This window comes from Ostrea edulis, chromosome 2 (genome assembly GCF_947568905.1).
Source record: "Ostrea edulis chromosome 2, xbOstEdul1.1, whole genome shotgun sequence".
Classification (NCBI taxonomy): domain Eukaryota; kingdom Metazoa; phylum Mollusca; class Bivalvia; order Ostreida; family Ostreidae; genus Ostrea; species Ostrea edulis.
In genome coordinates, this window is record NC_079165.1 from 67,975,508 (window position 1) to 67,991,588 (window position 16,081).

Consider the following 16,081-nt stretch of genomic DNA (forward strand, 5'->3'; position numbering starts at 1 on the left):
TTGGAGGAGGCAGGAAATTAGGCGGGGGTCTGGGGGCCTGGGCGGCCCCCAGACACTGAGCACATTTTGTGCACACTGAACACGTTTCCAAAATCCTTGATTCTAGGGCCTTCTAAGATGTTACTTGACTAACTCATTCTAAAAGAAAGATTGGAATGCTTTTTAAGGGAGGTATCATGTTCTTAGTTATTGGAAACAACATAAATTCTAATGAACTTTAAATTTTAATTTTTTTTTGGCTCAAAAGTTGGAGGAGGCAGCTGCCTCCTCCGCCTCCATGTAATTTACGGCCCTGATAGGGCTCCATCTTATACTGAGGTTTAACACTTAGTATTTCAGGCACGAAGAATTGACAATGATCATAATCGGGGTTGATTGTATATGCAAATAAAAATATATTGGGTGACCATCCCCACCACCCACCACCCCATTTCTGATAGTAGTATGTATAGTGAATTAGAAGAATGTAAGCAGCTTAGGTTGAGAGTTATGAAATGAAACCATTTAGAACGCACGCTTCCTTCTCCAAGATTGAAACAAGTTACGGGAGAAAAAAATTCTGAGGCAGTGCAGTAGAGACCCCCCCCCCCCCCCCCCCCCCCCCCCCCTCAGTCACACACATACAAGTTTTTTGGATTTTGAAGATAGAGGAAACCCCTTTGTTTATCTTAATTTATTTATTCATTTATTTTTTGGTCAAGATTTTTTGACAAGCCAATATACAATATGCCTCCTCCACCCTTGGGCGGGGGGGGGGGGGGGGGGGGGGGGTGATAACGATGCTACGTGCCTGGTAAATAACATCTTCACTAGCCAAGGGTGACGATCCACAGTGTTTCTCTATTCATAAGGTGAATAGAGAAACACCGTGGATCTTCACCCATGGCTAGCGAAGATGGGTATATAAATAATGATTGAAACTGCATGAAAATAGGTACATATAGTGTAAATATATCATATGTATTTTTACAAATTTCGGGAGTGGGAGGGGAACCCCCACCCCCTCAGCGCCTATTTAACCATCCATTTGAAGAATATACTACATGTAGTATATTGGAAGATAATTAACGGCTTATAATATGACATATATCCGTTTCCACTAAATACAGTGCATAAAAGGGTTCCGAAACATATCCTGCTGAGTAAGACTTGACCAGATGTGTAACGTTGTTTGTGAAGGCGATTTTAATAACTTTGTAACCCTATGTTAGCTTAAAATCAACGGTTTCTAAGAGAAGAGGTAAATATTCTGCTCTTTGTATTTTTCTTCCATTTGTGGGACTTCATGCAAAAGGTTTCCTGGTATGAAATTAACAATACGTAGGTCTAAGATCACGAGCACCTGAAGTATCTCATCCCTCTTTTGATTCATGTAATCGTTTCACGCTTTTTGTAAGCTTTAGAGATTGGCCTTCTACCGGTATAATAAAAGTGTATTTTATTATACTGGTAGAAGGCCAATCTCTAAAGCGTGAAACGATTACAATAATCAAAAGAGGGATGAGATAGACTGGGAATTCATACATTTCAGAGAAATTGCTGCCACCAAAAAAAATTATGAAAAAAGGGGGGTAGTAATATCCATTCTTCGTGCCTGTGTCTTAGATACATATAACATCGAATCGATTTGGTGAGTTTGAAAAGAATTTTCCAAAGAGAGAGAGAGAGAGAGAGAGAGAGAGAGAGAGTTCAAGCTCTAAAGAGTAATAAAGTTTTATTTTCTTATGAACACAATCTTAGATTTTAGATCGATATAATTTATTATTTATGCTAAAAAAAAATGATGTTAGATCCGCTGGCATAACATTTGCTACAGTGTATATCAAGTGATCTAACTTTAATTCAATTGTTGTACAAAAAATATGTATTTGTAATGTACATTGTTTGTAGTCTAACGCCAAACGACACGGACAGTCATTTCGGATTATTTTTGTTTTCTACATATCGTTTTTCTCTCTTATGACACTAGAGTGGTTTCCGACAATACTTTTTTCAACAACGTGAGCAAGCAATCTCTGAATCTGTTTCAAACATGTTTAAAAAGTAAGGATTTTTCATAGACCTTGATATCTTGAGTTGACTTAAGAAATTACTTGTTTTCAGTATGTTTTACGGTAAAATTGTATGTAAGATCACGATAACCCAACACATGATTGATAGTGATATTGTTCAGGGTACACTTGTCATATATACATATATTCAAAACCATACTCTTACTGGCATATCTGTAGATTTTATTTTTACATCATAATCTGATACCCCCCAAATTTGAATTGCCATTATATAATGTCACATGCGCATGATAGGAATAACCATAACATCCATAAGAAACTCCAAGCAGATGTTAACAAATGTGAATGTCAGAGTAGAAAAAAAATCTTGGGACTGAAATAAAGAGGTCATACGCTATGTTCCCCAATAATATGTCGATGATGCCACTGTTGGAATGAGCGCAACTACATATTCTCTTTAGAGAAGTGAAGAGACTATCCTACATCCACTTTTCTTCCTAAACCTACACATTTCATGTTTTGATTCTGGAAAACATGTAATTTTATGCTGCAGAACTGGTGATGGTTTATATTTTGATAAAAGTTTCGACTCAAATATGCCTGGATTTATTTAACAGACAAGTTATTTCCATAACTTTTAATAACATTTATTCATCTGGGACAAGGATGCCAACACTTACTCGCTGTTAATCTATTTTCACATGTTTCTTGTCCCAGATTTGAATTATGTGTTTATCTCTCGTAGCAGTAGAAGAAAATCAAAAATCCTAAGTCAGAAAAATTGGAAAAAGTAAACACACATTTTGCTTTTCGAAAAGCTTTATGACATTTCCTTTTTATTCAAACATGTATTCCTATAGAAATCAACAAGAATATAAATAAAGATAAATGAAAACCTTTTGAGATAATCTACGTTAGACGATGTAAGTTCATTATCTTTTATCATGGATGTGTGACTTTGCAAGATGTCTGCCATTTTCTTAAGGGACATCTGGGATTGTGGCAACGTATTTTCTAGATGAATGTATAGCTTCAGCTCAAACTTTTTCGTACACATGCTTTTGATTAATCATTAGAGCTTACAACTTGCAAGCCAGCACTCACTGATATATAATTTGTTGTGACTTTTCAAGTGCAATACTCTGGTTTCGAGATACGTCCAAGTTATTTCCATTTGGAGAACTCTCATACATAGTAAAGCACGAAACAAGTTGTTTACATGCGCACAGTTACTTATAAACATATTTATAGTCAGTATCTAAATTGTTTAGGTTGGCATACACTGCATTTTAATTATTAATGAATTTCTCCACATCAACGTAGGCCTTTTTTTTTTTATTGAGTTGGTTTACGGATCCGCCGCACTGATATTTTGGGATGTTGGAAAAAAAATAAAATGGTTTTTTACTCCTTTTTATTTTTCTGACGCTGTAATTTTTCCTTTTCACAAAAAAAAAAAAAGAAAGAAAAGAAAACAGATTCCGCTGGACTGGATATTTGGACAGGCGCCTCTGTCGAAATCTTGGGACAGTCCATAATATTCATGTGTGGAATATCAGTCAACTTCAGCCGGTGCTAACAATTATTCTGCACCTTAGTAACAATGCTTTTTGCTTCCAATAAGTTATCTGTGTATGAAACTAACTTCTAATTAGCATTAGTTATGCATTGCATACCATTTAGATATGTAAATCCCAAAATAAAAACCAACACTTGTTTTCAGATGGCATCCATGACATACGTTGAGTTGCACTAATCACCTAATCAAGTATAACCCTACCTGACCTTACCATGCACACATTTTGCCGAGGATACACTTTTAAATTCTTATTAATGAATTTTTAAGAAATATTCTTCATAATTAATATGTGTAATTCTTCATATATTGAAGGAGGTTGAAAACATATTTAACATTATTGAATTCATTCATTGTATAAAATTTGTTGACTACCAACAATAAATTGATCTGACCTATATAAAATTCAGAATTTTTGAATAAATGTTTATAGAGTTCATGAATTTTATTTATAACTTAATTTACTTGACTTCATAAATAAGACTTTACAACTCAAAAGTAAATTTTTAGACAAAATATATGCTTGGTAAGGTCAGTGAGGATTTTAGTACTTCAGGTGATTAGTGTGTCCCTATATATGTCATGGATGCCATCTTTTGAATGGAAAAACGATGTGGTTCTTTTATTTTGGGATTTACATAACTAAACAGTAAACAATGGACATTTGATAATGATAGAAAGTTAATTTAATAAACAAATAACATTTTTGAAGGAAACAGCATTGTTGCCAAGGTGCACAATAGTCGCTATATACCACTGTCTTAAGTTGACAGTGAAGAGAATATTAAAGTTGATAATAAACATTGACCTCAAATCAAGTTCATTTTTATTACTTAACATTTTGTCATTTGAACTTTTTTTTTTACCTCCTCCAAACGGATTTGAAAATTTTGAAATCCGTAAACCAATTTAAAAAAAAAAATTGGCCTTATCAGTCATATTCATAAGACAATCGAATGTTACAGTATAATGTGAGAAAAAAATCTGTCAATGAATTATGATAAATCTTAGCCATGATATTTGGATGACAGTGTACAAATGCTGCCAGTCAAGCTGTATTTCAGTCATTTTACTGCAGGCCATGTTCTCTCTTTTTATGGGATTTTGGTCCCTCCTTTTCTTTTTATATCTGAATTAAAGATATTAACCATATTGTAATGATTGTTGGTTAACCATACTTTGTGTATGCTCAAAGATATCTTCAATTATTTGAGTTTATGTTAATTTGGTGTTCTATGTGTGCTGGTCAATACTGGTATCATCTGTGTATTGCTGATCATGTTCTTTCTTTTGATAGGGTTGTGGTCCCTCCTTTTCTTTTTATATCTGAATTAAATATATTAACCATATTGTAAAGATTGTTAAGCATAATTTGTGTATGCATATAAATTGTTGCATGCATCAAATGAATTGATGATATCTTCAAATAATTAAAGATATCTTCAATTATTTGAGTTTATGTTAATTTAGTGCTCTATGTGTGCTAGACAATACTGGTATCATCTGTGTATTGCTCAGCATGAATTCTACTTTGATGGTGGAAACCACAAAAGAAAATACGAATTTAAACAGGAATTGATTTTCTTTGTTCTTCAATCTATTTCTTGATTGTGGAATGGGTTAAGGATTATGTATACACAATTATATGTGAACTAGTTTGTGACCAGGATGTAATCTGGGTAATCTTGATTTAATCTCAGATTTTCCTGAGGTATGGGTGTCAAGTCCATGTTGTTTTTGAGATGTGAAACTTAATTTTGATATTTTCATTTAGTTCAGGATATATGGAAGTCGATGACCTTTGATTTCATGAGGAAATTTTCATTCCCTGTCTTTTATTGTATTATACTTAAATTGTAAAAAGGCTTTAAAATATTTTTCAGATTTGATGACAAAGAAATGGTATCTGGTGTTAATAATGCAAAGTCCTCAGTCCAGAAAGCTATAAGAAATTCTGTATCAGAAAATTATCCTTTTATAGAGCAATATCTTAGTCAGATTATTCCAAAGAAAGGCGATCTTAAACTTGTCAAATGGTAAGTATCATACAAAAATCAGTAGTTACACAAGTGATTATATCACCATGGTTACAGACAATGTTTTATGTTCTCCATCTACTGTTGTATATCTTCAGTTTTATGCCCCCATAATTGGAGATTCGGGGGCATGTAGTTTTTGGTCTGTCTCTTTATCCACAAAAACTTTAACATTGTCCATAACTTTTGAATGGATGGTGATAGAGCTTTCATATTTCACATGTGTAATCCTTGTTTGATACCAAAATTTGTGACATGACCTTTCTGTTGGTACCAAAATTACTTTGCTGCTATACCATGTACACAGGGGCATCAGTATTTCACAAGCACATCTTTTTTTACTTGTGGGATACAAAAGTCTACACAAGCTATTTGATTTGTGGAATTTTTACCACTTATTACTTTCTGTAGTAAAGTCCCTAATGATAGCAATATACAAAGTATATATGTATGTTGCAAATAGTCTGAGGTTAAGATAAAGAACTATCAAAAACTTCTTCTGTGCAGGATTTTTCACTATATTATATTTGTTAATAGGTAAATAGTTATCAAGTAAAACTGTATACGTGGCATTTTCAGGTTGATTGTCCAATTTTGAGAAAGTTAAGACAAATTAAACATTTATTCTTATCTCATCTGAATCAAAAGGTTTTCCTGATCTAGTGTTGTTCCAATGTCCGTCTGGCATAAGATTTTCAAGTTTTCCATTGGACTGCACATAAATCATCCTTGGGTAAAAGAGATTCAAGATTGTGTACGTTAGCTCCCATGTCTGAATAGACTGGGTGGTTAAAAAACTTCTCAAGAACACAAGAACCATTCAATAAGAAAAGCAAGACTTGTATAAACAACTTCTTAAATGCCAAAGATTGGATTTTGTTCAAACAATGACCCCAGAACTGAACATGATCATAATAAAGGGGTGGGGGTCAAACATTTTCATAGGAATATAAAGCAAAATCTCAAACACCTTATTAAAAAAAGCTATGAGGGTAAATATGCAAACATCCATATGGAGTGTAGAATCATTACATAATACGTTTAAGGCTAGAATGGGACCATGATAAGGGTTTAGAGTTTTATGTAAGTATACATCATGGGAAAATTCTATGAAGTCTTCTTTAATAGAACCACATAATATATATATAATTTGTAAAATTCATATGTTAGCATGTTCATATAGTGCAGCATCAAAACCATGCAAGTTTGGGATGAGGCCATGATATGAATTCAAATATCATTGAAAGACTAAATTAATATGTAAACATGCTCCTGTAATGTTTAATTCTTATTTGTAACTTTACATGGCCAGTATGAACCCACTTGATGAATATTATTAATGCAACTGGTCAGGTAAGCAATGTGGCCTATGAGCCTCTTGTTTAACTGCACCTTATTTTATAGTTATGAAAGCAATCTTTTCCTTTATTTTAGTCATGAACACATAGAAATACTTGCCAATGCTGCAGGTGAACCTTTAATGTTCAGACACAGAGACGGACCTTATATGCCAACATTGAAGCTTTTGCACAAGTGTGAGTGAAATGTAATACATGTATATGTAATTAAAGGGTAACTTTGTAACTTTTGATATTCTCACCTTGAGAAATCTACTACCCCCTTATATCGAGTGCTTGTTGTCAACAACAACGGAACAAATTCATAACATATACTACAGAATATAGGCATACATCTACTAGTAGATATTTAAGAATATCATTTTTGAAAATATTTATGGGCATTCGATGTATTATGTCATATATATATGCTGACATGAAGTGTTGCTGTTCATACTCTTATTGAAATGAAATTAATTTTTTTATATTTACATTTACTTTCATTTCTGTTTAAATATTCCCAGCTGTTAAGATCTTGATGTTATATTTATCAAGATTCATACGCACATCATTCACATTCATGAGGAAATGACTAACATTTCAATTCGTAAAGATATCAATTTGAAAGGCAAAAACATTGGAAATGTAAATATTTCATATTGAATATGGCTGAAACAAATATTTCAAAAAATTGCTGTTAATCAAAAGTGTATGTACCATTGTACATGTAAATTACAATACAGCTTTTCTTGTTTACTTTACAGACCCCTTCATGTTACCGCGGATGCAGGTAGATAAAGGTGCTATTAGGTTTGTTTTGAGTGGAGCCAATATCATGTGTCCAGGATTGACATCACCCGGTGCCAAGATGACAAGATTAGACCCAGACAAAGTTGTTGCAGTGATGGCAGAGGGTAAAGAACATGCTGTGGCCATTGGAATGACAAAAATGTCCTCAGATGAAATGTAAGTGTATCTCGCTACACACCTGAGAATTTACCATGGTTATTAAACACTGTTATCCAATGATAGCCTTTTGATGAGGTCAACACGATGATATATCAAGCTGAGAAAAGCTTTTCTACCAAGCATGAAGTACAAGGTCTTTATTTTTATAATTGTACTGAATCAGAAGTCTTATTACTGTACATGTAATATTATGGAATAATCACTTTACAATATTACATACACAGTATAAACACTTGCATATAAAAATTAATATGTTCACATGTTGTATTATGTAACCTTGTAATCATTATGCAATGATATCTTTGGAAATTTTTATTCTATTTATATAATATACAATTATTGACATTTGATTCAGTCTACTCATGACTATACAGACTTGGTCAGGTCATAGGTCAACCAATACCTGACAAGGTCTGTATAGTCGTGTGTCAACTGAATCAAAAGTCAATAACTGCTTTATTAAATGATTAGGAATTTTACAACATTTTTCACCATATCTTGTTTATTTCTTAACAAATTAAAACATGTTTTGTAAAACATTTTAATAATCGTACTTCAACATGCAGTCAAAACCTAGAAACTGAAATAGTAATAAAATATATTCTAAAAATTTTAATCATACACTTATGCTGAATAGTTAACCTGCTCTTTGTTTATGACTTCATTTTCATTAAGAGTTTGTTTTTTTTTTGTTTTTTTTTTCCAAGTTTCAAGATTTTTATTTATGAAACAAGACAAAAACATATACAAATATACAAAACAAATGAAATACATGTATAAGATACAATGTGTATAAGATATGGTTATTATTTTACCATGGAATCAAAATAGATACAGTATATGTCAAACAATTGTAGTTATTAATTTACATCAACATAATTTCAAGTGACGGAATAATACTGCGTAAGAAACATATTTGGCAGTGTGTGTATAATAAAGATAAGTTTTTGGTTGTTGTTTTTCAAAAACGCCCCGCTGCCACAATGAGTCCACACATATCACGACAGTTCATATCCGACTCATTGGGCAGCTCTATTAGAGGACTGACCCTCTGAATAGTGGCTTCAGATATAACACAAGTATATATAATACACAGATATACACATGTATACATACATGTGCGTGCATAGATATAATAGCAGTAGTAAAAATGTTTAAATTTTATGTTAAAAATTTTGATATAAAGAATATCTATAGATTGGATACAAAATTTTGAAAAAACTTCTGTTCTTTTGTTTTATATAAAAACCTGAGAACTTGACAGTGCGATCTCAAGTATTCCTTGATGGAACGAGTAACAAAATCACTCGTCTCATCAACCTGCACAACTCTACAATACATCTTACATTTATAAATTCTAAATGCAATAAAAGAAAGAAAATAGTTATATATCTTTATCAACTCAGTATTATCCAAATAAAACCCAACAGCAATATGTTTCCAAGTAATTGTGAAATTAATACAGGTACTTGCGACCTTCCATATATGTCGTACATTAATACAATCAAAAATAAGGTGTTTTGTGTTTTCGATTTCATTTCTACACAGTTTACACTTATTTGTTACAGTGTTGTTCCATTTGCTAATAAGGAGATTATTACTCAATAAGTTGTGTATTAGTTTATAATTAAACTCTGCTAAAGATTTGTCTTCAATGTATTTAACTTTCAATAAAAATATCGATTCCCATTCCTTTTTATCTGTTATTTGGAACTCTCTACTTAACCTTGTAAGCGAGGGTTTTTGGAATTTATGCTTTATCAAAGTAGAATAGAAAATTTTAGTTTTATGTTGTAAACATAAATTTTTATCAATATTTTTGGTTTTAATGTAGGGAATTTTAGAAAAATCATATCCGAGTTCAAATTTTTTGAAAATATGTCTTATCATCTTATACTCGCATAGCCAGTTCGTTTTCTTAGTAAGACAATCATAAATTTGTTTACCTGATTTTAATAGCCCATCCTCATTAAAAATGTCTTTAACATATAAAATTCCACTTTTTATCCAATCATCAAAACATATTGATTTACCTTTGAAGAGAAAATTTGCATTTGACCATATTGGCTGAAGAAGGAATTTTTCAGTGGAGTTAAGAGTTTGGTTTGTGTTGTCTTGACAAAGGTTGAAGCAAGAAAACACCTGTTTATAAAACACTGGAAAATTTTTAAGAATGCCATAATTGTTAGTTGATGTTTCAGAAGTCTTAACTAAATAATCAATGTCAAGATTTAAAGTTTTGCTGAAACTTTCTGCATATTTTTTAATGATATGATTACTTGTAATAAGGCGTGGAATCCACATGGCCTTTAGGGCTTTAAGTTTAGACTCTATATCGACTACACCTATCCCTCCATCTTTAATATCCCCTATCAATGTGTTCCTTTTGATTCTATCTTTTTTATTCCATAAAAAATTAAATATCAACCTATTGATATCTTTTATAAACTTAGGATCGGGTAATTCTAAAATGCTTGCAACATAAGTCAATTTTGATAAAGCCAATGAGTTAATGATTGTACATTTTCCAAATAATGATAGTTTTCTTCTCTTCCATGATTCAAATAACATTTCAATTTCGTGATATATTTTCATCCAGTTTTTATTGTAACATTCAATCTTATCTTGACCTATATGAATACCTAAACATTTTACGGCTTTCTTAGTTACCTTTATTCCCTCTACTGTTTCAAGCTGGTTTCTCAGGTTTCCGAGTAAAATACATTCTGTTTTTGTGAAATTTATTTTTGACCCTGCTAATTCACAGAAACTTTTAATGGTGTTTATTGCATGTTTTAGAGAATCGGTATCACTTAAAGCCAGTGTCATGTCGTCTGCATGTTGAATATTTTTAATTTCATTTTCTAAGTTTTTATTTTTAAAACCGTGAATCGAATTATTTGATTTGATTTTATCTGATAGAATTTCTGCAACAAATAGGTATAAAATCGCAGAAATTGGACAGCCTTGCCTAATTCCCCTGTGCATCTGGCATGTTCTAGAGATCCAGCCATTATTTTTTAAACGGAAGATAGGATTTTTATAAAGTATTTTAATCCATTTAATAAAATTAATTCCAAAATTAAATGTTTCTAGAGTTTTGAACAGAAAATTCCACTCAACTGAATCGAATGCTTTCTCAAAGTCGAGAAATAATAATAAGCCCTCTTGATTATTGTTTTCCCAGTAATCAAAAATATCTAATATTAATCGTGCGTTGCTTCCTATAAATCTTCCTTTTATATATGCTGTCTGTTCGTTACTTATGTAATCATCGACAACTTTTTGTAAACGACGAGCAAATATGAATGCAATTATCTTGTAGTCTGTATTTGTAAGGCTAATAGGTCTGTAATTTTTTAATAGGGATTTCTCTCCTTTTTTGTGAATTAATGATATGACAGCAAGTCGTTGGGAAAAAGACATTTCATTTGATAAAAAAATTTCTTTAAGCATTCCAAAAAAAAGTTCCGATAACTGATCCCAAAAGCATTGATAAAATTCAGTTGGTAAACCGTCTAGACCTGGCGATTTATTGTGTTTCATACTCATAACAGCTTCTCGACATTCATCTAAAGTTGGAAATTGGTCACAATTATTTCTCGCACTCTCAGATAAACATTTAATATTGCTATTATTTAAATAATTCTGAATGTCAGAAGAATTTATATTTTTAGTATCATACAGATTTTCATAAAAATTACACATTTCACTCAAAATATCTTCATCAGTAGTTAAAGTTTCTTTTCGTTCGTTCTGTAGTTCATTAATAACATTCTGTGATTGATGCTTTTTTTCTAGACTTAAAAAATACTTGGTGTTTTTTTCTCCTTTGTCGATCCACTTAGCGCGTGACCTAATTTGAGCTCCTTTTGCTTTTTTATCATACAAGTCATTTAATTGCGACTCCAAGTCTCTCTTTTTATTCATATCAATTTGGAGATGTGGGAGAGATTCTATTTCATTTATTTCTTTTTCAATGTTTGAAATTGTATTCTTAAGATTTTTCTGCGATTTGATTGAAAAATGTATAGAAAGTAACTTAATTTTATGTTTTAAAATTTCCCATTTTTGCGTGTTTGTTCCTTGTGAGTTTTTTATATTTTGTATAATATTTACAATTTGGTTTTTATATTCGCTACTTTTTAAGTAGGAAGTATTTAATTTCCAGTAACCTGTTCCTCTCTTGTTATCGTGTATATTAAGATTAAATCTAATTGCTTTGTGGTCAGACATTCTGGTTCTATTAGAATGAGTTCCTGGAATTTTCTGTAGCATGGGAGATTTGCATTTATTTAGAAAAGTTTTACTAATGAATACAAAATCGATTCTACTTTTGGGTATGTCAGAAGCATCACACCACGTGAAACCATCTGTTTTATCATGTTTACTTGTCCATAAATCGACAAGATTTAACTGAATTATTATGTCATTTAACACTTTAGAGCTTTTATCTGAACAATTATCTATTTTACAGTTGAAGTCCCCACATATAATAATATTGGATGAAATGTTCGAGTAATTATTAATGAAAGTTCTTAATCTTTTGAAAAATTGGATTCTACATGATTCATTATTTGGTGCATATATATTAACTAAAGTCAATTCTATGTCATGTAATTTCACGTTGATTAATAATTTTCGTCCGTCTTTTGATCTGTGAGTATTAAGAATATTAATGTCTAATCCATTTTTAGTCAGTATTGAAACACCTCTGGTAAATGTTGAATCAGAAAAGCAGTGAATAGCTTTTCCATACCATGAAAAATTATACAACGATTCGTTTTCTTCAATGAAATGCGTTTCCTGTAAAAAGGCAATATCTATTTTTGAATGTTTTAACCAATTATAATATTTTAAACGCTTTTCTTTGCTATTTAAACCTCTTGCATTAACAAACACAAATTTAAGGTTGTCCATGCTTCAAACAAAAAATTCATACTAAAGAAAAACATTTCTATTTACCTTAAACAGAAACAAAGACATTGTCCTTTTGAAGTCCGAGTTAAGGGTTTGGATATTATGCGAGCACAAAATGTAAGGTGAAATTAGCCCTTTCCGCCGCGATTTTTAGAGTCAAATGCATTTCCTTTAGGAGATGCCGTTTTGGTTCCCGAGACGACACTCTTCATCTGTGTGAGAGTCGCTTGTTGAGATCTGGTTCTCTCTCTTGGGGTAGTCTGTGTGAGAGTCGCTTGTTTAGATCTGGTTCTATCTTTAGGGGTATTCTGTTCGAGATTTATTTGTTGAGATCTGGTTTTCTCTATTGGGGTAGTTTGGAGAGACTGAGGACGATTTGGAGGTTGGCGGAGACGCGAGGCAATTTCTGAGAGAATGCAGCCAAGTTTGTTGGTGCCTGGCCAAGCTTCAGCACACGTGTGAATGGTAGCATCCTTGTCCAGCCCAGAAGCCCAGAAATCATCATATGTGGACTCAACAAACACATGATTTCTTTTTTGGGTTTTGAGAGAATCGGCGAAAACCGGAACTTGTTCAGCTTTGGCCTCTATAATTTCTGTCATAATCTGGATTTGGTTTAACGAAAAACTGGGTGACGGCAAGACGTGTTTCCCAATTTTTTTCGCATCTAGGGCAGATTTAGCTATTTGTATTGCTGAAGCTCTCTGTAGATCACCGCTACGCATCGCTTTCACGTATTGAAAGGCGTGTTCTGCAGACTTATGGTTTACACCAAATAACTGCAAATCACATGGGAAAAAGTTAGACAAACAGTTGTCTTGGCCAGCAAAAGGAATGACGTTGGGTGCTGATTCAGTATAGTATTCACATTCATGGTTTCCAGGTTCGTGACCTTCGGATTTGCAAATTTTGCAACGCTTATTGTTTGGGCATTCCTTAGTGTAGTGGTTTTCCTCCCAGCAATTCATACACCGTGGAGTGCGTTTGGTGGACGGTTGACCGTAGTGGTAAATAGTACATCTTAAACCGGCACAAATAGCTGTACGTGGAAGGAATATACCTTCGTCTAGCGCTTTGGTATAAATGAATCTATTACCGTTAAGGATGCCGGTCATTTTTCTAGTAACCGGATGACGAATTTTTTCGTACTTCAGATCACTGGTGAGAGTAAGATTGAATTCTTGAAGCATTTTGATTACTTCGTTGTCATCAACCGATAGAGGCACGCCTTTGATTGTTATTTTCAGAACATTTTCAGTAGGATTGGATATCCCCGCTGAATAAGGATTCGTGTCGTATACTCTCACATTTTTACTTCTAAGGTCTATTCCCTCTGTAAGAAGTTTTGATCTACTTTCCATTGAGCCGACATATATTCTCCAAAGATCTCTGTCTTTTTGAACGCATTTTAAGTCATTTATTTTGTTTCCAACGGAGATCGACAGGTCAAAGTCTGAAAAGCGTGTAGATCCAAACTGAATTTCTCCGTCCTTTAGATAGACTGGTTTAAGCAATTCCATTGTCTTGGAGTAGTGGTTATAAATTCGATCGGATGAGTTACCGACGTGAATTTCGCTCACAATACAAAGAAAGAAAAAGGCGAAAAATCCAAAAGTGTATGAAAACACACAAAAAATTCACACAATCAAACGTAAACGTAAACATATATACACTGATATGTCCAAAGGAATTTTTGAAAAGTTTCCTAAATTCCTTGAAATTTGTCAAAGACACGGAGCAGACATAAACGCATTGAGCCTAGCCCGAGTCACGTGACGTTAATCCTAACGTAAAACATTTTAATAATCGTACTTCAACATGCAGTCAAAACCTAGAAACTGAAATAGTAATAAAATATATTCTAAAAATTTTAATCATACACTTATGCTGAATAGTTAACCTGCTCTTTGTTTATGACTTCATTTTCATTAAGAGTTAATTAGTTCAGTTCAGTCTTGACGATCACTCAGAACAGATGTTTTTTATTGCGCATATTGTAGACATTCTGTTTGTTCTCTACTTTTGTAGTTTACCTTTAGTGCTTGTTTGTATTTTTATATGAAGAAGGGACAGGTTATCTCAAAAATTTAACAATTTCACATTTTTTGTGTCGTTGGTCATTTTTAGTGTTGAAGAAGACCGGTAACACAGTTGAAATATTTCAAGAAAGTGTTTAGAGTTTTTAATAAAAAAAAAATTTACTCCAAAAAAGAGACTTTTTATTTTGAGTATGTTTTGGAACTGCATACATGGATAAGAAGAAAAAAAGAGATTTTGAGTACATTCACAAATTACTAAAATCATTACTCATCAAGGTGATTTGTGAATGTACAGGTACTATATAATATAAATATGATATATCTTTATTTATATATTTTTGCCTTTCAGCATCTCAAAAAACAAAGGTATTGGGATAGAGAACATTCATTACCTAAATGATGGACTTTGGAACATGAGGACTGTTAAGTGATGTTGGATGATCCAGATCGTTAACCTCCTGTTATTACTACATGTACTAAAACTGTGTAACTTAAATATTTATTGCAATCTGGAATTTTTTTTATCATGAAATAAACCACCATCCCTTCTCCAATAAGCACTTCTTCTTTTTTTTTTGCTGGAAACAATTATCACAAATGCTACTAATATAAGAAAGGAAGAGGACTTGATACAGTTCAATGATACAGGTACATGAAATAAGATCAGCATATGAAACTTTGAAGTTTAGACAAACATGTACATGTACTACTGTGTTTCCAGAAAAGTTTTTCTCTAAAACAAGGCACTCTTTGCAATTATGCAGTGCAAAAGGTATTGGAAAGATTTTTAGCTTACCTGAGCTGAGAGCTCAAGTGAGCTATTCTGATCACCTGTTGTCCGTCATTGGTCTGTAAATTCACATTTTCATCTTTTTCTCCAGAACCACTGGGCCAATTTCAATCAAACTTGGTACACATCATCCATGGGTAAAGGGGTTTTAAGTTTATTTAAATGAAGGGTCATGTCCCCTTCAAAGGGGAGATAATCACAAAGATGCAAAAATAGGATCAGGTTATTTAAAAATCATCTTCTCAAGAACCACAGGGCCAGAAAAGTTCCAATTTACATGAAATCTTCCTGACATAATGCAGATTCAAGTTTGTTAAAATCATGGCTCCTGGGATTAGGATGGGGCCACAATAGGGGATCAAAGTTTGAAATGCAAATATACAAGGAAAATCTCAAGAACCA

At 32.6% G+C, this 16,081-nt stretch overlaps 1 protein-coding gene across 1 annotated transcript; it reads left to right on the plus strand.

The window, feature by feature from the left end:
• Window positions 1–1,940: 1,940 nt before the first annotated feature.
• On the plus strand, window positions 1,941–15,443 carry LOC125682000 (malignant T-cell-amplified sequence 1-like). Its single transcript, XM_048922368.2, has 5 exons — window positions 1,941–2,043; window positions 5,472–5,624; window positions 7,059–7,159; window positions 7,726–7,927; window positions 15,239–15,443. The coding sequence occupies exons 1-5, from the start codon at window positions 2,033–2,035 to the stop codon at window positions 15,318–15,320; spliced, it is 549 nt and encodes a 182-aa protein (XP_048778325.1). The 5' UTR covers window positions 1,941–2,032; the 3' UTR covers window positions 15,321–15,443.
• Window positions 15,444–16,081: the final 638 nt, after the last annotated feature.